The 23400-nt window shown below is 39.0% G+C and overlaps 1 protein-coding gene across 1 annotated transcript in view; it reads right to left on the bottom strand.

Moving 5' to 3' along the window:
- The window catches only part of SNX25 (sorting nexin 25), a 776760-nt gene that overhangs the window by 95981 nt on the left and 657379 nt on the right, over nt 1-23400 (bottom strand). The window contains exons 12-13 of the mRNA XM_053703884.1: nt 9279-9419; nt 6641-6754 (exon numbers count right to left, since the gene is read on the bottom strand). Coding sequence (XP_053559859.1) covers nt 6641-6754; nt 9279-9419 — 255 coding nt within the window. The remainder of the gene's footprint in view (nt 1-6640; nt 6755-9278; nt 9420-23400) is intronic.

The raw sequence follows: 23400 nt of genomic DNA, 5'->3' as shown, positions 1-23400 counted from the left end.
AGGAGTGCTTTGGTGATCATCCTTACTGTGTGCAAACTATAAAGTATAAGACTTGTACACATTACCACTGGCATTTAAAGCAAGTATGATAACGGAATGCGTTGTGTACACAGTAAAGGTTATTACTAAATAAGTTCTAATAACGTTACTAGAATGTTCTACTGTGCATTGCAGTTGACAACACTGTGCGTAAGGTTTCACTCCTTCACCAGTCACTAAAAAAGACTATTTTTGTACAGGATCTGTTCTAGCTCAATTAAGTCAATGCCCACTATGTTTGTTGCCTCTAAAAGATCTGCATGCTTTACTAACAGATTATCCTTTTTAATTTAACAAACTAAAATAACAATAAATGTACAATACCCTACGGAGAAAGACACTTTGATTAGACACAGAAAGAGCTATATCAATGCTGATTCTTTATGTGTTTAGTGCATCCTAATGTAATTTTTAACCTTTTGCAATAAAGTTACATCTTATGAATTTATGCCAAGGGTCTCTGAAGTGTAACGTTCATACTTCTAATTAGATAGGTGGTGTGACCCACATTTTTTCCCCATCATCTTCATGTCATTTACAGCTATTGCTGGATGTCAACAACATAGGTTTCTAAACTCCCTGTTTGAAAACATTTACTACACAGTTAGGGGTATGATTTAATTGACTTGTTTTTCTTCACTATCTTTAGTGCTTGCATTTATTGGACCATGTTCTTCAAGTTATAATGGCTCATATCTAATGACTGCAAAATAAAAAGTTAACAAGTAGGGCTAACAATTTACTTTTCTTTGTTATCAATACACATCACAATCAATATACATAAAAATGTTAAAAATGCAATACATTTTAGGGGCCACAAAGTGAGCATAGCAAGAGGCTGATAGAAGCCATATCCTCTCACAACTGCCACTGTGGTAGCAAGGATAGAATACTTATTACAAATGGAGAGGAGACTTTATAGGGCTTAGGATAGACGGGATAAGTATTAGGACGTTTGGGAGAACAGCTCCAGTTAAGTAGGTGGATTCTTTTAGATGGGGACTACTGTAGTCTTGTTGTTTGAGGAGAGCTGCCAAGAACTACATGTGACAAATGTGAAATCTTGAGGGTGACCTTAGATAAGGATGGAGAAATTGGGAAAGACTGAGGGGGAGCCTCTTGCAATCCCATTCTACGTTGTGTTAGGCCTTTCGACTCCCAATGTTAAAAGAGGTAAGGAAAGGTTAGTAGCATCACTTGCTGTGAAGCCTTATGACGCTTTGTAATTTATGTCTATGTCTATTCAGCTTTATAGAGCAAATCTGTTGTGTATGCTTAGTATCCGCAGTTGCTGTGCAAGAAGAGTTACTCCTCATGGTCCCAATTTTTCCAACTATCAGCCTGCTGACGGATTTCAGTAATCTGTTAATTCATTTAGCTGCTGTATGTATATGAGATTATTAGTTTCTGCAGGAGGAATAGACTCTGTATCAGACCAACAGACTGTTAAGAAGACTTTGGGATCTTTCGCTGCTGATGGACTCTTGTGATTGAATGCTCTTCAGTATTAGCATCTCTTGACATATGATGTTTATCCAATTGATTTTCTTATTAACATGTATCTATGGTTTCTACTGATTATAATAGTTATCTTAATAAAAAATGTTCTAAAAATAAAAAAATGCAATATATTTTATTTTCATATACATTACACATTTTAAGGTTTCAACAAATACACACATTAATAGACCAACAGCTGAAATGTTCTCTGTAAACATCTGTATTATTTAGCTTCTCCTTGCAGAAAAACATAGAAAAGAACTACCACCTAGGTATAAAAGACACATTTCTGAATATAGTAAATATCACCCAACCCAAGTGTATTCAATTAAATCACTGTTGGTTAAACCTTATATAACATTTAGTAAACGGATGCTAACTACAATTCAGTCATTCTAATTAAAGAAAAATTACTAAAGTGTAATATAAAAACAACAAAAGAAAAGGTCATGTTAGCATCCAGCTAATCGGTCATATGTAATCTTGTCTTGTGACCTTCAGGGAGTTACAGTTTCCCCTCTCCTATACATTATCCCACACTGCTAATAATTCTTCTCTACCGTACATAATAGTTTTGATTTTGCTATCACAATAACTTTTGGTAAAGCATTCAAAACAGAAACCACAGTCATGTTTTAGCAATGTAGAAATATAAGCTCATTTGTACTGGCCTTTAGTTAGGAACACTACCCTATGTATACTATCTTTAAAGTCACTATTTTTTTAACAAAATTAACAATTTAAATGTGCATGTAAGTTGTGCTTTCAGGCATACTGGTCTAAGTAAAGAGATGGAGAGTTAGAAAGGTATGCTTCAAAATAAAGTGATTTAAAATTATAAGGAAGCATATATTATATAAAACTCCAGAATGGTCTTTTAGGTTGTGTAGGAAGAGGAAGCAAGAAAGGTTACCGTGAAGCTGCAGGGTTGTGAAGCCTTTGCATTTACCTCACAACAGTAGACAAACTCAGTCTGACAAACAAATAACTGCACGTTCGTTGTGTCAATACTGAACAAATTGTTGATAATACAGTCTAGATATATGTGAACCTCTAGTATTCAGTAACTGTTAGAACTTCCTTCAGCATTTAGTGGAGTTTATTGCTGCTAATCAGATTTGCACAATGGTTAGGAGGAATTTAAACAATACTTTCCTACAAAACTTTTTAGATCACAGATATTTCTTGGATTCCTGGCTCTCGGTCATGCACAGTAACTCAGTTTAGTTGCAGTCTTGACTCTGGATTGACCATTCCTGAACACAAATTTTTAAATTCTTAAGCAATTATGTTGTTAATTTACCTCCATGTTTTCAGTCCATTGTTTTTGTGCATCACCCATCTTCTATTAATTTTCAAGGGATACATTGTTACCCAGACATTCTCCTTTGAAACTTTGTGATACAATTTTGACTTCATTGCTCTCTCTGTAACAACAAGCAATCCAGGCCACAGGCAGAAAAGCACACCCACTCCACCATGCTTTATTAATGGGATGAGCTTTTGGTGCTTTTTAAATTTATTTTTATTCTAACCGACAAATGTAGCGTTAAGTGTTTCTGCCTATAGAGTTCACATTTGGTCTCATCTCTCATCAGAACATGGAACCACTGTGGAACATCAAGGTGGTCTGTTGTAAACTTGAGACACAAACCAATATATCTTTTTGGATATTAGCGGTATCCTCTATGGCAAGTGTGTGTGTGGTGTGTGTGTTGTATGAGAGTGTGTGGTGTGTGTGTTGTATGAGAGTGTGTGGTGTGTGTCTTGTATGAGAGTGTTTGTTGTATGAGAGTGTGTGGTGTGTGTGTTGTATGAGAGTGTGTGGTATGCGAGAGTGTGTTGTGTGAGAGTGTGTGTGTTGTGTGAGTGTGTTGTGTGCGAGAGTGTGTGCGTGTTGTGTGAGAGTGTGTGTGCGTGTTGTGTGTGCGTGTTGTGTGAGTGTGTGTGTGTTGTGCGCGAGTGTGTGTGTGTTGTGCGCGAGTGTGTGTTGTGTGCGTGTGTGTGCGTGTTGTGTGAGTGTGTGTGCGTGTTGTGTGAGTGTGTGTGCGTGTTGTGTGAGAGTGTGTGTTGTGTGAGAGTGTGTGTTGTGTGAGAGTGTGTGTTGTGTGAGAGTGTGTGTGTGTGTTGTGTGAGAGTGGTTGTAGTGTGTGTGTTGTGTGAGAGTGTGTGTGTGTTGTGTGAGAGTGTGTGTAGTGTGTGTGTTGTGTGAGAGTGTGTGTGTGTGTGTTGTGTGAGAGTGGTTGTAGTGTGTGTGTTGTGTGAGAGTGTGTGTAGTGTGTGTGTAGTGTGTGTGTAGTGTGTGTGTAGTGTGTGTGTGTTGTGTGAGAGTGGTTGTAATGTGTGTGTTGTGTGAGTGTGTGTAGTGTGTGTGTTGTATGAGATTGTAAGTGTGTATCTTATTATTTTACAATAATAACAAGTATGACTGTAATCAGGAATAAAGTATGCACACATTTTAGTCACTTTTCTACAAAATGCAGCTATCTTGTTGTATATAACTTCATAAAGTGTCAGACAAAGCATAAAAACAGGGTTGTGACAGCATGTGGTATCATTGCACTGGGTCTTGAGAAAAAAAAATGTGTGTAAAACCCTGCTCTATGGGGTCCTTCCATTACTATTCAGTTCCTTACAGTAGATACATGAACAGAGACTTTGAAATTCAACAGATTATTGCAGATCCTTCTGCACTGCCTTTAAATTCAAGTAAATTTGCAGGATTTATTTGAAGCAAGAGTAACAACTGTACTGAATTTTGTCCATTTGTAGACAATTTGTCTTACTGTGGATTGATTAACACTCCAAACTTTACAAATGCTTTGTTCTTTATGCATAACTACACTTCTTTTTCAAAGGTTTTGTAATATTTGTTTTAATTGGTACATTGCCTATGTGATCAGACTTCAGTAACCAAATATTTTTTATAGGGCAAGCTACCTTCAACATACAACTCCAATCTCACCTGACTGAATGGAAAACCTGTCTCCCATTTAGGTTTTGCCTAGTGGTTCACTTACTTATTTTTCAAATTAGACTATGAATGTTAAAATGATGAGTTTGGTATTAGCATAAAGAAGTAAAAAAATTTAATTGTGTGCTGTTTGTTTGCACAGATTGTTTAACCTTTTAACGCCGTTAGGACGTTCCATGCCGTCCTAACTGTGCTGGGCTTTAGCGCTGTTAGGACAGCATGGAACGCCCTAGCCGTGTGGCTGTACTGAAGCCAACGGTGCTTCCAGAAGGTGATCGGGTCATGGTGGGCCTGCCTAGCGCCCCCCCCTGACCAGATCCCATCATTGTTCCGATGTATACAAATTAACCCTGTCATCAAAGGGTTAAAGGGACATAAATCTATCACAACTTAGGTAGAACATACAATCTAAAACAACTTTCCAGTTTACTTCTATTATCAAAATTTGCTTCATTTTCTTGGTATTATTTGTTGAAAGAGCAGCAATGCTAAAAGAAAACATGGGGTGAGCCAATGACAATAACCCTATATATGCAGCCACCAATCAGCAGCTGGCACCCAGGTTGCTTTGCTGCTCCTGAGCTTATTTAGATAAACCTTTCAGCAAAGGATAACAAGAAAAGGAAGCAAATTAAATAATAGAAGTAAATTGGAAAGTTGTTTAAAATTGTATGCTCTGTCTGAATCATGATACAAAGGGGTAAACTTCTTTTTTTTTTATCAATAAGAGAGAAACTAGGAGCCTACAAATGTGTAGCATTTACTCTGTTATACTTTAGAGAGAATTATAGCAGAGTTTAAAATGTCAGCATAATCCATCAAAATAACAGATCATTATTAAGTTGTCAGCAGTTAGAGATGGACGATCATCTCTTCTGTGCCATCTACTGTTTGACAAGAGAGAGAAGAACAGAAAAATAAACATTCTGCCTGATTACATTTTCCCAACCTCCTGAAAGGTGTTTAAAATGGTATGCAATATCTAAACCACGAACGTTTAATTCTGTCTTTATTGTCCTTTAAATGCCTCACAGCTAATAGCCTGAATTCATCAATATATCTTAAACAAAAACTGAGAAACATACTTGCATCTGAGCAGTGTGCAGACTGCACTGCTCTTTGCGGGTCCTGTGCAGTACTTCTACTGTGTGTTTAACACCTATGCAGGGGTTAAATGCTCACCAGTGCATGATCGATAGTCTTAAAATACAGTTCTGTCTAAAATAATGCAAAGCCCAGCAAAATCTTGTTTAACATATTATATATATTCTATTTATTTGTAATTGAGTAAATATCTCCCTCCCTCCATTTTACAGGGGCATTTTGTAGGATAATAACATTACTAATTACTAGGTCAGGTCTATTAAAAACTAAATGGTTAAATAATAAACATTTTGGCTAATATGCTCTTTAACCATACACTTCCCTGTCAAGGTTATGTTCCCAGTCTGAATCTTTTCAATCACAAACTTTCTGTTTGTGCACCACTTTTAAAGGACATTGAACACTAGATTTTTTTTTTCCATAAATGTTTTATAAATGATCCATTTATATAGCCCATCTGGGAGTGTTTTTGTAACAATGTATAGTTTTGCTTTTTTTTTTTTTTTTAAATACCATTGTGATGATTTTCAGACTCCTAACCAAGCCCCAAAATATCAGATATAGACCCAGGTCTACACATTTCTACTACTACTGTTTGTTAATCTGTCTTTTCATATGCAGGGAGGGGGAGGTCTGCTTTTCCTGCTTTCCCAGCCACTTTCACTGGGTGTCCCAGACTAAACTCATCAACAGTGCTAAACTGGCAGCTTCTAAGTTTTAAATAGATTTTTACTGGATTTTTAAATCAGTATCTGTGCATATTCTTCTTTATAGTAGTGTCTATTACATGCAGTTATATGAACATTGGTGTATACTGTCCCTTTGCAGTATAAACAAGATAATATTGATTTAGCCTTAATATTAGCAACCTGGCAGCCAGTCTGTAATAGCTGCAAGTGAATGATCAACAGAGAGCTGGAGACCTTAGAAAATATTAAAAAAAAAGAAAGATCTAAATACAACAATTAATAATAGTGTAAAACAGCAGAATTAGCCATCATATTCTTGTCTTGGTTGGCTTACCTGCAGAAAGTGATTTAATTGGTTTTTTGACTTTTCCAAAAACTTGTGATCTATGGATTTGAAGGGAAGCTTACTGATCGAAGGCAACTGGATTTTCTTCAAAGAAGGAAAACACTACAAGGAAATATTCAATGTCTGACATTAACATCCGTACAGAGTAAAACAAATCCCACATGATGTATTTCCTTTAATGAAAATATTATTCTGTAAATCCTTACAAAACAGCATAATTGCTCATTACTACAATTAAAAAAAACATAAGTAAAAAAAAAGGTTGAACAGACATGAAACCCAAAACTTTTCTTTCACGATTCAGATAGAGCATGCAATTTAAAAAATAAAATCTAATTTACTTCTATTATCAAATTTTCTTGTTCTCTTGGTATCTTTTGTTGAGGGTGCAGATGTTTGGAGCACTAAATTGCAGCAGTTTTGCAAGAGCACTATATGGCAGCGCTATTTCCTGTCATGTTGCACTCCAGACACTTACGTAGGTATCTCTTCAACACAGAATACTATGAGAAAAAAATCAAATTTGATGATTGAAGTAAATTGGAAACTTTTTTAAAAATCATATGCTTTATTGGAATCACAAAAGAAAATGTTTGGGTTTCATATCCCTTTAAGCTCTTATGATTACATATGATGCTTGTTCTGAAACACTCAATAGACTCATAGTGGTATCAGAGAAGAAGTGAGAATGTAAGATGGTGTAAAAGCAGTAAATGTAGTAGGGACACATACAGAAAGAGGTGAGGCTAAACAGTAGTGAGTGTGTAGTGATAACAGCAACTAGAGGCAATTATAAAGGTGAACAGTACTTCCATAGCAGTAGTACAGGTGAAGTTAAAGGACCAGTCAACATAGTAGATTTGCATAATCAATAAATGCAAGATAAGACAATGCAATAGCACTTAGTCTGAACTTCAAAAGAATAGTAGATTTTCTTTCTGACAATTTTAAAAGTTATGTCTTTTTCCACTCCCCCAGTACCATGTGACAGCCATCAGCCATTCACTAATGCATACAGGTACCATGTGACAGCCATCAGCCATTCACAAATGCATACACACTTATTCTTGCACATGCTCAGTAGGAGCTGGTGACTCAAAAAGTTTAAATATAAAAAGACTGTGCACATTTAGTTAATAGAAGTAAATTGGAAAGTTGTTTAATTTGGCATGCTCTATCTGAATAATGAAAGTTTAATTTTGATTGAGTGTCTCTTTAAAGGGACAATACACATCATATAATTACATGACATTTCTTTTGTGTTGCTATAAAATAACACATCAGCCTTAATATTTTTTAAAGCAGATTAACATCCTTTTTACTGCAACTATTTTTCAATTGGCAAAGTCCACCCACAATTTGCCTTATTTGGAGGAGCCAATCTGGGCTTTAGTCTGCAGACAACAAGACCAGCCCTGGTAATAATGTTAGTATAGAGTGCATTGTTTTGTAGTTCTTATCTGAAAAAGCCAATTAGGGACATAAATGTAGTAAGGTTAGCCTTACTAGGTCAGCAGGTGCATTTCAAGTTCTGAGAAATAGAAATTGCTATGTTTTCAGATCTATATCACATGGAAAGGAGGCAAAATAAATTATGAAATAATATTGCAAAGTTGTTTTCATTATGCATAAGTAAACATTGTATATGCAAACCTCAAGGAGTTTACTGTCCCTTTAAGAGAACAACAATAAAGGGGAAGGAGCTATTAGACAGCACAAAAGTAAAGGGCAGGAGAGGCTAGAGGTCAGACACAAAGCAGAAGAGCATTTAGGGGTCAGATATAATGAGGAGGAGGAATGGCTAAAAATCAGAGAGAAAGTGGTAGATCAGTTAAAGGCCAGAGATAAAGCCAAATAAAGATGAGAGCACAGTAATACATAAAAGAAAATGAGTAGAGAAGATTTAAAGGGAAAATAGCTAGAGAGCACCAAAAAATGAAGAGAAAGAGCAGAGTTTAAAGTGGTTGGGACAGAAATAAACAATGAGTGCAGAGTGTGGAACATATAAAGGGGGAATATGTCTAGAGGGCAGTAATAAAGGTGACAAGGCCATGAGCTGTGATTAACAGGAAGACCAGCTAGTAAGCAGTAAAAGTGACAAGAGATACAAAGGAAGGGGGGAATGTGATGTGCCATGTACACTGCCAGTAGCACATTTATCACACACATTATAAGTTATGGCTGCACTGTATCCTTCAAACATTTAGTGCACTGCTGACACAAAAACAACAGATAAAGGCCCTGGTACAAACCACTCTACTGTTAATGAAGAACTTCTTAAAATGGAAAAACTTCCAAATACATTTCCAGATGACACAAATCTAGAGTTTTGCCTCTATAACACTACAGGTACTGCCTAGGTCTAGGGTTACGGTAAATCTAGAGTTTCGCCTCTATAAGACTACAGGTACTGCCTAGGTCTAGGGTTACGGTAAATCTAGAGTTTCGCCTCTATAACACTACAGGTACTGCCTAGGTCTAGGGTTACGGTAAATCTAGAGTTTCGCCTCTATAACACTACAGGTACTGCCTAGGTCTAGGGTTACGGTAAATCTAGAGTTTCGCCTCTATAACACTACAGGTACTGCCTAGGTCTAGGGTTACTGTAAATCCCAATGTTTCATACCTCACTCAGTTTTCGGTGCAAGTTTTGGAATTCACTCAGTTTCCTCAGGACAGTCCAGTTTCTGCCTTCAGATTCCCCAGATTCAGGTAAACTCACCAAAACAAAATAACAGGGCATTTGCTCTCCATTTTCCTCGGAAACCTTCAAAATAGAGATGGATCAAGCAGTTAAGGGGAATAGATATTTGTAATCCCAGACAGGAAGCAGATCTAGGTGTTTTCATATTCACTTACTACAGCTTACTGCAGGGTTTTATTACAGGGACAGTGTACGGTACAGTGCTTTGTTTTGTGCATGAATTACACGAGTCATGATAAGAACAGAATGGCAAAACATTCACAAACAAAACTCATCTAGATATTAAAATACCAGTTTAAAAATAGAAATGACTTAACCAGCTATATACAGTTAGGTCCTTAATATTTGGACATTGGTAAAGTTAAAGGACAGTTATATAAAATTACATTCTACTTTTTTTTATTGTTTAAAAAGATAGATAACACCTTTACTATTCCCAAAGCATTGTTATAATAATATACTTTATAACCTCTAAGACTGCCAGTTCTTAAGCTCCTGCAGGCCGCTTCTTAACTCAGTGCTTTTTTTTTTTTGGCTTTTTACAATTTTGCACTACAGCCAGACAGTGCTAGTTCATGTGTGCCATATAGATAACATTGTGCTCACTCAAATGGAGAATGATAATGAGTTCACAAGAACAAGCACACATTGGCTAAAATTAAAGATTGTAAAAAGTTAAAAAAAAAACAAACACTGAGATGAGGGGCAGTTTGCATGGGGGAAAGATACAGGTGCCCATAGAGGTAAACAGTATATTAATATCACAGTGTTGGATATGTAAAACTAGGGAATGGGTACTAAAGGGATTATTTTTTTTTTTTTAACAATTGTCAAGTAGCCTGTCCCTTTAATTCAGTGGTTTGTAAAGAATATAGGAGCTGAAGTTATATTATAAACGTGGGCTTAAAGGGACAGTAAAGGCAAAAAGCTTTCAGGAGTCAGATAAAGTTGCACTTTTAAACAACTTTTTAATTTACGAAATTTACTTCTATTATTTAATTTGCTTTGTTCTTTGGTATCCTTTTTTTAAAAGCGTACCTAGGTAGGCTCAGGAGCAGCAACACAATACTGAGATATAGCTGCTTATTGGTAGCTGCACATAGACTGGAAATTTGTTTAACATTTTATGCTCTGTCTGAATCATGAAAGAAACATTTTGGGTTCATGTCCCTTTAAAGTTTTACATTTCAGGCAATTAGTAATGACTCTTAAATAACTCCACGGACGTGAGCACAATGTTTATCTATATGACACACATGAACTAACACCCTCTAGCTGTGAACAACTTGCAAAAGCATTCAGATAAGAGGCGGCCTTCAAGGTATTCGAAATTAGCATATGAGCCTACCTAGGTTTATCTTTCAACTAAGAATACCAAAAGAACAAAGCAGATTTTATGATAAACGTAAATTGGAAAGTTCTTTAAAATGATATGCCCTATCTGAATCAGACTTTACTGTCCCTTTAAGCTCCTATAAGGCTACCTAAACCTAGTCTTCAACAATGGATACTAAGAAAACAAAGCACATTTGATATTAGAATTGAACTGAAAAGTTGTTTGCAATTTGCACACTAACTCTGAATGATGAACATTCCATTTCGACTTTACTGTTCCTTTAACATAACAATCAAACTACTGTGCAAACATAAGACACACAGCCAGATTACGAGTTTTGCGTTATGGCTGGCTCGCTAATTACTTGCAAGTTATTTCCACCGCTCACCTTTAATAGCGCTGCTATTACAGGTTTGCAAAAAAACGGCTTGTGCGGGCACAATGGTTGCGTTGAGCTCCATGCTTCACCCAAATACAAGCGGTGTTTTGACGTGCTCCTGCACGATTTCCCCATAGACATCAATGGGGAGAGTCAGCTAAAAAAAAACACCTCCGTAACGCAGCCCCATTGCTGTCTATGGGGAAAAAATGTATGTATAAACCTAACACCCTAACATAAACACAGAGTCTAAACACCCCTAATCTGCCTCCCCAGACATCGCCGACACCTACATTACACTTATTAACCCCTAATCTGCCACCCCCAATGTCGCCAACACCTACGTACATTTATTAACCCCTAATCTGCCGCCCCCAATGTCGCTGCCGCCACTATACTAAAGTTATTAACCCTTAAACCTCTGGTCTCCCACATCACTAACACTAAATAAATATATTAACCCCTAACGTAACCCTAAGTTTAATCCTAACCCTAACGTAACCCTAACACCCCCTAACTTTAATATAATTAAAATAATTCTAAATAAATCTTAATATTAATAACTAATTCCTATTTAAAACTAAATATATACTTACCTGTAAAATAAACCCTAAGCTAGCTACCATATAACTAATTGTATCTATCTTAGGTTTTATTTTTATTTTACAGGTAAGTTTTTATTTTAACTAGGTAGATTAGCTAGTAAATAGTTATTAACTATTTACTAGCTACCTAGTTAAAATAAATACAACGTTACCTGTAAAATAAAACCTAACCAATCAGCCAATAGGATTGAGCTTGCATTCTATTGGCTGATTGGAATAGTCAATAGAATGCGAGCTCAATCCTATTGGCTGATTGGATCAGTCAACAGGATGAAAGCTCAATCCTATTGGCTGATTGCAAAAGGCAATAGGATTTTCCCCCCTTAATTCCTATAGGCTGATAGAATTCTATCAGCCAATCAGAATGCAAGGGACGCCATCTTGGATGACGTCATTTAAAGGGAAACTTCATTCTTCGAAATCCATCGGAAGAAGAAGAGGCTGCTCCGCGCCGGATGTCTTTAAGATGGACCCGCTCTGCGCAGATGGATGAAGATAGAAGATGCTGTCTGGATGAAGACTTCTGCCAGCTTGGATGATCTTTTCGGGGCAATGGGGAGCTTAGGTTTATTTAGATTTTATTTTGGGGGGTTTGGTTGTGTGGGTGGTGGGTTTTACTGTTGGGGGGTTGTTTGTATTTTTTTTTTTTTTTTACAGGTAAAAGAGCCGATTTCTTTGGGGAAATGCCCCGCAAAAGGCCCTTTTAAGGGCCATTGGCAGTTTAGTGTAGGCTAGGGTTTTTTTTTGGGGGGGGGGGGCTTTTTTTATTTTGATAGGGCTATTAGATTAGGAGTAATTCGTTTTTATTTTTGATCATTTCTTTTTTATTTTGTGCAATTTAGTGTTTATTATTTTTTGTAATTTAGATAAATGAATTTTGTTAATTTAATGTATTTAATTTTATTGTAATCAACAATCAAACTACTGTGCAAACATAAGACACACAGCCAGATTACGAGTTTTCCGTTATGGCTGGCTCGCTAATTACTTGCAAGTTATTTCCACCGCTCACCTTTAATAGCGCTGCTATTACAGGTTTGCAAAAAAAACGGCTTGTGCGGGCACAATGGTTGCGTTGAGCTCCATGCTTCACCCAAATACAAGCAATGTTTTGACATGCTCCTGCACGATTTCCCCATAGACATCAATGGGGAGAGACAGCTAAAAAAAAAGCCTAACACCTGCAATCGCGGAGCGTAAAGCTCCGTAACGCAGCCCCATTGCTGTCTATGGGGAAAAGTGGGTGGACGGCAGATTAGGGGTTAATAATATTTAAATAGTGTTTGCGATGCGGGAGGGTAGCAGTTTAGGGGTTAATAATAATATTATTATGGCGGCGACGATGTTGGGGAGTGGCTGGAATAGGGGTAAATACATTTTTTAAGAGGAGACGATGTCCGGAGCGGCAGATTAGGGGTTAATAATTTTATTTTATGCGATGCGGGAGGGCCTCGGTTTAGGGGTTAATAGGTAGTTTATGGGTGTTAGTGTACTTTGTAGCAGTTTAGTTATGAGTTTTATGGTACAGCTTTGTAACGTAAAACTCATAACTACTGACTTTCAGATGGCAAACTTGTAACACCGGCTCTATGGAAGTCCCATTAAAAAAGGACTTTTTTAAAAGTGCGGTACTGACGTTGCGTGACGGCCAAAAAAGTGTGCGGTACACCTATAGCTACAAGACTTGTAATAGCAGCGGTAGGGAAAAAGCAGCGTTATACTCATAACGCAAAACTCTTAATCTGGCTGACAGTTGGCTCAATATTGGCATTAGACTAAAATTTGTTATATTTATGTTGCAGAACTAACATATGCTTTACCTTTCTTCCGTTTAGCCTGAACGCTTTCTGCAGGTTTACTGCGGTCTATTTATCAGCTATGGTGCTGCAGTAATCATTATCCCTATATTAGCACAATTCCTAATCTGCTTTGCTGAAACACTTACTACTCCCTATGCAGTTTAAGCCTCCCCAAAGTAATCTGGCTGGTGATTTCTGTAAATTCAAATTAAAGTTTCCCACTCATATTGATTTCAGAGTCTGATCTAGATCTAACATTTAGCTCTGATTATTCAGTACCATTTGCTGCACAAAGCAATTTTAAATAACATTAAAACATTTTTTTATTTGAAGAAATAGAAATATATAAAACTTTAACATTACAACTTTTGTGCTATAAGGCATTATTATTGGCAGTGAGAGTGCTGTCCCATTCCACAGCTGATTTATGCATTTAGAGGCACTCAGAGGACTCAAAGGAGATCAGGTGAAGCTTAAATGTATAATTTTTAATTGGCTTAAAGGGACAAACTGCAAAAAAATAAATGCTATTTTATGTTCCTAAGTAACCATATCCCTTTAAGACATGTGTACCTGTATTTACATCATGAGGTACTTTACCCAGAGGATCTTATGATGTAAAAAAAAAAAGTCCATGTTTTTTTTCTCCAGCTTATTTCTTCTATTATGTCACTGCTGACAGCAAATAATTTAAAGTAAATACAATATTCATTTAACACTTTCACTGCTAAGCCTTTTATTCGCCCCAGTGCTGAGCCCTTTTTTTGCTACTTACAGTTAAACAATATTGTAGGTCAAATTTCAGTGAGTGACCCACACAAATTATACATTGTTTGTTCAGCAGGCCCAGCAGATTCACAATATACCATTATTATTTTATAATTCATGGCATGTGTGATAGCTGCAGCCAAAACTGCAAAAATAAATAAAAAAAATTGGGGGTAGATTTTAATAAACATAGAAAATTGCCCACTGACCACTGCTTTTTTGTTATCACCTTACTAAATTGTCATCAAGAGTAGCCACGTGTGAAATAGGGGCCCATAATATAGATTAGAGATGCCATTGTGCAAAGGTCTTCCCTGTTACCTCAGTGATCACCTGACTATACAAACAAAATTAATATATTTTTTAAAGAAAGGGACTTGTCAACTGGAAAATATTTTTTTATTAGGGGTCTCTAGACCTACACTTTGTTTTTTTAAATTGTGCATATAATGTACTATTACGGTCCAAATCCCTGTGCGTTTCTTTTACTTTATTTTAAAAAGATCTGATTTGAAGTACTGCTCCAAGACCACCACCATTTGAAAGACCTGACCATTCTTGGAGCTTCGTAGCTGCTATAGGAGCTGCAATCGAGGGGTTAGAAACAGAGTCACACCTACTGGAGAATGTTAGCAAGTTCTCCTGAAAAGTGTTCTCTCAGATACTGCAACTGAAGATGTAATTTATGATGCCAAACTAAAGTCCCAGGATTGAACTCAATGGACTTCAGACTTTTTTTCTACTATCTTACTATCTGCAAAGGCCCAATATAGAGAAGTTCAGTTTTAGACCTGTACCCATGAGTGTCGTTAAGAAACAACTTAATAATCTAAAAACAAAATGTATGCTTACCTGATAAATTTCTTTCTTTTGCGATGTACCGAGTCCACGGATTCATCCTAACTTGTGGGATATGGTCCATCCTGACAGGAAGTAGCAAAGAGAGCACCACAGCAGAGCTGTCTATATAGCTCCCCCTTAACTCCACCCCCCAGTCATTCGACCGAAGGCCAAGGAAGAAAAGGAGAAAACTATAAGGTGCAGAGGTGACTGAAGTTTACATAAAAAAATACTATCTGCTTGAATAGACAGGGCGGGCCGTGGACTCGGTACATCGCAAAAGAAAGAAATTTATCAGGTAAGCAGGAATTTTGTTTTCTTCTGCATGATGTACCGAGTCCATGGATTCATCCTAACTTGTGGGATACCAATACCAAAGCTTTAGGACACGGATGAAGGGAGGGACAAGACAGGAACCTAAACGGAAAGGCACCACTGCTTGCAAAACCTTACTCCCAAAAATAGCCTCAGAAGAAGTAAAAGTATCAAATTTGTAAAATTTTGAAAAGGTATGAAGCGAAAACCAAGTCGCAGCCTTACAAATCTGTTCAACAGAAGCATCATTTTTAAAAGCCCATGTGGAAGCTACCGCTCTAGTAGAATGAGCTGTAATCCTTTCAGGAGGCTGCTGTCCAGCAGTCTCATAAGCCAAACGGATAATGCTTTTCAGCCAAAAGGAAAGAGAAGTCGCCGTAGCCTTTTGACCCCTACGCTTTCCAGAATAGACAACAAACAAAGAAGATGTTTGACAAAAATATTTGGTTGCCTGCAAATAAAATTTCAAAGCACAAACCACGTCAAAGTTGTGCAACAGACGTTCCTTCTTACAAGAAGGATTAGGACACAGAGAAGGAACAACAATTTCTTGATCGATATTCCTGTTAGTAACAACCTTAGGTAGGAACCCAGGTTTGGTACGCAAAACCACCTTATCAGCATGGAACACCAGATAAGGTGTTAATATCTATGGAATGCATGGGTTCAAACGGAACCCCCTGAAGAACTCTAAGAACTAAATTTAAACTCCATGGCGGAGCAATAGGTTTAAACACAGGCTTAATTCTAACTAAAGCCTGACAAAAAGCCTGAACGTCTGGAACATCTGCCAGACGCTTGTGCAACAAAATAGACAGAGCAGATATCTGTTCCTTTAGGGAACTATCTGATAATCCTTTCTCCAATCCCTCTTGGAGAAAAGACAAAATCCTAGGAATCCTGATTTTACTCCAGGAGAAGCCTTTGGATTCGCACCAAAAAAGATATTTACGCCATATCTTATGATAAATTTTCCTGGTAACAGGCTTTCGAGCCTGAATCAAGGTATTTATGAATGACTCAGAGAAACCCCGCTTTGATAGAATCAAGCGTTCTATCTCCAAGCAGTCAGTTGCAGAGAAATTAGATTTGGATGCTTGAATGGACCTTGAATCAGAAGGTCCTGTCTCAGTGGCAGAGACCATGGTGGAAGAGATGACATGTCCACCAGGTCTGCATACCAAGTCCTGCGTGGCCACGCAGGCGCTATCAAAATCACAGATGCTCTCTCCTGTTTGATTCTGGCAATCAGACGTGGAAGGAGAGGGAAAGGTGGAAACACATATGCCAGGTTGAACGACCAGGGTACTGCTAGAGCATCTATCAGTACAGCCTGAGGATCCCTTGACCTGGAGCCATAACAAGGGAGTTTGGCGTTCTGACGAGACTCCATCAGATCAAATTCTGGTGTGCACCATAGCCGAACCAGTTGAGCAAACACCTCCTGATGGAGTTCCCACTCCCCCGGATGAAAAGTCTGACGACTTAGAAAATCTGCCTTCCAGTTTTCTACACCTGGGATATAGATCGCTGACAGATGGCAAGAGTGAGCCTCTGCCCATCGGATTATCCTTGAGACCTCTATCATCACTAAGGAACTCTTTGTTCCGCCCTGATGATTGATATAAGCCACAGTCGTGATGTTGTCCGACTGAAACCTGATGAATCTGGCCGAAGCCAGCTGAGGCCATGCCTGGAGAGCATTGAATATCGCTCTTAATTGTAGATACGCATCCTTTAAGTCCACAGTGGTCATATATTGACCCTCCTGGATCAATGGTAAGATAGTCCGAATGGTCTCCATCTTCAAATATGGAACTCTTAGGAATTGGTTTAGGATCTTGAGATCCAGAATTGGTCTGAAGGTTCCCTCCTTTTTGGGAACTATAAACAGATTGGAGTAGAACCCCTGCCCCTGTTCTGCTTTTGGAACTGGGCAGATCACTCCTATGGTAAAAAGATCTTCTACACAGCGTAAGAACGCCTCTTTTTTTGTCGGGTTTACAGACAATTGAGACAAATGGAACCTCCCCCTTGGAGGGGAATCCTTGAAATCTAGAAGGTATCCCTGGGTTACAATTTCTACTGCCCAGGAATCCTGAACGTCTCTTGCCCAGGCCTGAGCAAAGAGAGAGAGTCTGCCCCCTACTAGATCCGGTCCCAGATCGGGGGCTACCCCTTCATGCTGACTTAGTGGCAGCAGCAGGCTTTTTGGCCTGCTTACCCTTGTTCCAAACCTGATTAGGTCTCCAGGTTGCCTTGGATTGAGAAAAGTTCCCCTCTTGCTTTGCAGCAGGGAAAGAGGTAGAGGGACCACTCTTGAAGTTTCGAAAGGAACGAAAATTATTTTGTTTGGTCCTAGTCTTATTTGACTTATTCTGAGGGAGGGTATGACCCTTCCCTCCAGTAATGTCTGAAATGATCTCTTTCAATGCAGGCCCGAATAGGGTCTTACCTTTGAAAGGGATCGACAAAAGCTTAGATTTAGATGACACATCAGCTGACCAGGACTTAAGCCATAACGCTCTAAAATGGCAAAACCTGAATTCTTAGCCGTTAATTTAGCAAGATGAAAAGCGGTGTCTGTAATAAAAGAATTAGCCAACTTAAGAGCCTTAATTCTGTCCAAAATATCATCTAGTGGGGTCTCCATCTGAAGAGCCTCTTCTAGAGCCTCAAACCAAAAGGCAGCTGCAGTGGTTACAGGAACAATGCACGCTATAGGTTGAAGAAGAAAACCTTGATGAACAAAATTTTTCTTTACGAGACCCTCTAATTTTTTATCCATAGGATCAATGAAAGCACAACTGTCCTCAATAGGTATAGTTGTACGCTTAGCCAGGGTAGAAATAGCTCCCTCCACCTTAGGGACCGTCTGCCATGAGTCCTTTATGGTGTCAGAAATGGGGAACATTTTCTTAAAAACAGGAGGGGGAGAGAACGGAATACCTGGTTTATCCCACTCCTTAGTAACAATGTCCGAAATCCTCTTAGGGACCGGAAACACATCAGTGTAAACAGGAACCTCTAAATATTTGTCTATTTTACACAATTTCTCTGGAACTACAATAGGGTCACAATCATCCAGAGTAGCTAAAACCTCCCTGAGGAATAAGCGGAGGTGCTGTAGCTTAAATTTAAATGCCGTCATATCTGAATCTGTCTGAGGAAACTTCTTTCCTGAATCAGAAATCTCTCCCTCAGACATCAAATCCCTCATCCATACTTCAGAACATTGTGAGGGAATATCGGATACAGCTACTAAAGCGTCAGAAGGCTCAGCATTTGTTCTTAACCCAGAGCTAGTGTGCATCCCTTGCAAACCAGGCAGCTTAGATAAAACCTCTGTGAGAGTAGTATTCATAACTGTAGCCATATCTTGCAAGGAGAAAGAATTAGACGCACTAGAAGTACTTGGCGTCACTTGTGCAGGCGTTACTGGTTGAGACACTTGGGGAGAACTAGATGGCAAAACCTGATTTCCTTCTGTCTGAGAATCATCTAATGCCAAACTTTTATAAGTCAAAATATGCTGCTTGCAATTTATAGACATATCAGTACAAGTGGGACACATTCTAAGAGGGGGTTCCACAATGGCTTCTAAACAAATTGAACAATGAGTTTCCTCAGTGTCAGACATGTTTAACAGACTAGTAATAAAGCAAGCAAGCTTGAAAAACACTTTATTTAATGAAAAAAACACAATTTGCAAAAACGGTACTGTGCCTTTAAGAGAAAAAAAGGCATACACAAACTGCAAAACAGGTTAAAATTGCTTACATTTTTCTGAAATTTTAACAGTGTACCACTAAGCTTTAGAAGGATTGCACCACAAGTTAATAAGCAATAAACCCCCAAATGACAAAACCGGATTGAAAAATGTCTAAAACCGGTTAAACACCCCTATAAGCACCTTGCCACAGCTCTGCTGTGGCCCTACCTGCCCTTAGGAACGATAATATGGGGTTAAAGCGTCAAATATGCCCTCAGAAGATCATCAGGACCTCAGGAGAAGTTGCTTGCTGCTTGTCTGTATAAGTAAATGCCCAACTGAGGCGCGAAAATATGCCCCGCCCACCTCACTCGATGTTACTGGGGCCTACTCAAATCTAACAAACCTAGTTTGAAAACCATGTGGGTTATAACAAACCCAAAATAAGCCAAATGACCCCTCAAGCAAACGTCCCATAAACATAAACGTTACTCCCAGAACACACAAATGTTTGTACCAATTTTACATAAACAGAGTGCCCAAATTTTTTTTTAGCCCTTTATGCAAGCTAGTAAAACCTCTATCATGCTAGGATTACTGCTTACCCTTTCCCTAATGGGGATACTGTCAGCCTTTCTGAGTTAACACAGTCTCTGCAGAAAAAATTACTGAACATACCTCATTGCTAAACAGCAAGAACCGTTCCTCACACTGAAGTTTTCCTGTACTCCTCAGCTCATGTGCGAACAGCAGTGGACCTTAGTTACAAATGCTAAGATCATCATCCTCCAGGCAGAAATCTTCATCTATGTCCTGCCTGAGAGCAAATAGTACAACACCGGTACCATTTAAAAATAACAAACTCTTGATTGAAGATGAAATAAAAACTAACAGTTTAACACCTCTTCTCTTTACTCTTCCTGCTTAGAGCCAGCAAAGAGAATGACTGAAAGGTGGAGTTAAGGGGGGATCTACATAGACAGCTCTGCTGTGGTGCTCTCTTTGCTACTTCCTGTCAGGAAGGACAATATCCCACAAGTTAGGATGAATCCGTGGACTCGGTACATTATGCAAAAGAAAATGAAAAAAACAGTCTGGACCTGATCAAATCCCAGCAATGCTGTTGAAGCTCAGTGCGCTGGCAATTGCTAAACCTGTCACAACCCTAATTAACAAATCCTTGGTGTCTGGATACATACCCAAACTTTGGAAGACTGCAAGAGTAGTGCCTATCCATAAAAGTGATGAGATAACCTTGATTTCTAATTATTGCACAATATCATTGCTCCCAGTATTGTCAAAAATCATAGAAAAGTGCGTCCATACACAACTATGTGAGTATTATCAACAATCTAACTATCTGACCCCAGATCAATCAGGTTTTCGCCCGAACCACTCCACTACTACTGCCCTCCTAAAAGTTTGCAACGACATCCAAACTGGCATGGAACAAGGAGACCTAACTGGAGCTATTTTCTTTGATTTTGCAAAGGCCTTTGACACAGTAGACCACAACATACTACTGCTCAAACTAAAAAACTCAGCTATTGGTGATCGTCCACTAACCTGGTTTCGATCATATGTATCGGATAGATCACAGTATGTCTCCATTTCTGACAGCGACTCCGTCCCTCTCCCAGTCATGTGTGGTGCTCCCCAAGGTTCCATTCTTGACCCCCTACTATTCACATTATTTATAAATGATCTGCAAATCCTCAACTGTACACATGTACGCAGACAACACGGTTATCTATGCAAGCAAATCCGATCTGCCGCAGCTTGAGGCAGTGCTCCAAGACCAGTTCAGAGAGGTAGAAAAGTGGATCTCAAAAAACAAACTCTTCCTAAACACTGACAAAACTGTCACAATGATCTTTGGAAAGGTACCTAAATTACACAAACTACAAAATTCCCATCTATGCATCAAAACAAAATCAAATTGCACACTGACAGCAGTCCACTCTTTCAAATACTTGGGTATGTTGTTAGACCCCAATCTATCTTTTGGCCTCCACATAGAAAAACTTGCATCTAAACTCTATCAAAAACTAGGTGCCCTGTACAGAAACAAATCCTGTCTAAGCCCTACAGTAAAGGAAAAGATTGTACAGCAAATGCTGATGCCGATCATGGATTATGGGGATGTAGTATATGCACCTGCACCGCAAACTCACCTTAATAAACTTAATACATTGCATAACTCGTTCTGCCGCTTTGTGCTACAATGTAACTACAGGACCCACCATTGTGACATGCTAAAAGAACTAAACTGGCTGTCGCTGGAATCCAGACGCACCCTTCATCTTTCCAGCCTTGTGTTTAAGACCTTTTCTGGGAAGCTCCCACCCTACCTGAGCAGAATGCTCTCCCCGGCTGTTCCCACCTCCCATAACCTCTGATCCAGTACCAGCACATTATTTAGTCTGCCTCCATACAAAAAGGAAAGCAGCTTGATCCTCCTTTTCCTACAAAGTACCACAATAATGGAACGACCTCCCGCACACTTTCAAACCTTCCCCAAGCCTAAAATCCTTTAAGAGATCCCGTTCTACATATCTCAAAACAGAATGCACCTGTCATGGTTGATTATATATTTCCTACCTGTTCTATGTTAAATTTTGCATATATTATGTATTAATATTGTTTCTGTATTTTATTGTACCCTATTGTAACAATGCAATGTTTTGTGGACCCAGGACATACTTGAAAACAAGAGAAATCTCAATGTATCCTTCCTGGTAAAATATTTTATAAATAAATAATATATATATACATATACACACACACACACACACACACACACACCGGAGAAACGACCATTGAAAAGCCGTTATATACAGAGGAAACATAAATTATAATTTTCTTTTCTTCTGACAGGAAAAGTCCACAGCCAAAGGCTTAAATACCTCCTCCCACTTCCCTCATCCCCCAGTCATTCAGCCAAGGGAACACGAAAGAGTAGGAGAAATATCAGGGTTAAAAAAAGTTGCCAGAAGTACAAAAATGTACTGCCGCCCATAGATAAAGCGTGGACGGGGGCTGTGGACTCTAACCGTCAGAAGAAAAGAAAATGATCAGGTAAGCATAATTTATGTTTTTCTTCTTAAACGGAAGAGTCCACAGCTGCATTCATTACTTTTGGGAAAACAATACCCAAGCTAGAGGACACTGAATGCAAACAAAGGGTGGGTACAAAAAAGGCGGCACCTTCGAAAGGCACCACAGCCTAAAATTACTCAACACCCCACAAAAAAAAACTACATACGACAAGGGAAAAACCGGAAGCCAGGGTAACCACTCATCAGTTACGCAACCTGCAAAGCTGTGCTCAGACCCACTCAGACCCAGAGTCTGCTGAGCACTAAGGCTTCCGAGAAGTTAGCCCTGCGGCACTCAACTCCCACAGAAAACATTTCTGACCTAAGCAAAAAAAACCTCTATCAACCCCCGAGGGGGAAGTAGTCCAACACGGGCTCAAGCCAAACTGGTCAAAAATCCCTATCTACCCCCGAGAGGGAAAAAGACCCATGAGATATCCAAAGGGCCCAATCCAACATAGAGCAACCCGAGGTTGCAACAGGACCACTGTCCAAGGAAACAAATTCCTTAGGAGAACAAGGACCAGCAGATAAGTCCATAGACAGGAGAAAACGTCACTAGGATGACCGTAAAGTCACTCTCATATTCCTGACACCACACCATATCAATTATGGTATTCCAGAGAACCCGCGAGTTCCCCCTTGCAACCTAGACAAGTCAAAACTCGACAGGCTAGACAAGCATGGACAAGCAGAGACAGAAAAACTGTCCTAGCAGCTAAAATAGAACTCTCCATGAGGGCACAGAGACACCTGTGAGCAAAACTCACGATGACCAATCACCAGGTAGCAAAGCTATCCTGAGCCATCGTGGGACAAATCCCACGAGGTGCCGAAAAATCTCGACAACAACTCCCGTCCAAAGAGCATTCCATCCCGGCAGCAGACGCCGCCAGTAGAGAGATGGGCACGAAGAGTCCCCCCCCCCCATTAAAGGAGAGTACAGATTTAATACCAGCAAACGGTCCATACTGCAAAAAAAACAGAATGATCCCCGGCCTTTCTTTCAGGATAACGGTCCCAGCCCAAAGGCTAGTGAAAGCCAGAAAACAAGAGTCTCAGACCCTTGGAAGAAAAAGGATGGACCTACAAGGAATCAAACCCCCAGAGTAGAACCCTGACCGAACTGGCAGGCTAACCTGAACCATGACAGGAACCTCATGCTAGGGTCCAAGGACCCCTACACAGCAGC

Source organism: Bombina bombina, chromosome 2 (assembly GCF_027579735.1).
Source record: "Bombina bombina isolate aBomBom1 chromosome 2, aBomBom1.pri, whole genome shotgun sequence".
In the NCBI taxonomy this organism is placed as follows: Eukaryota; Metazoa; Chordata; class Amphibia; order Anura; family Bombinatoridae; genus Bombina; species Bombina bombina.
Note: the sequence above shows the minus strand (reverse complement) of the source record. Positions and strands in the feature narration are given on the sequence as shown.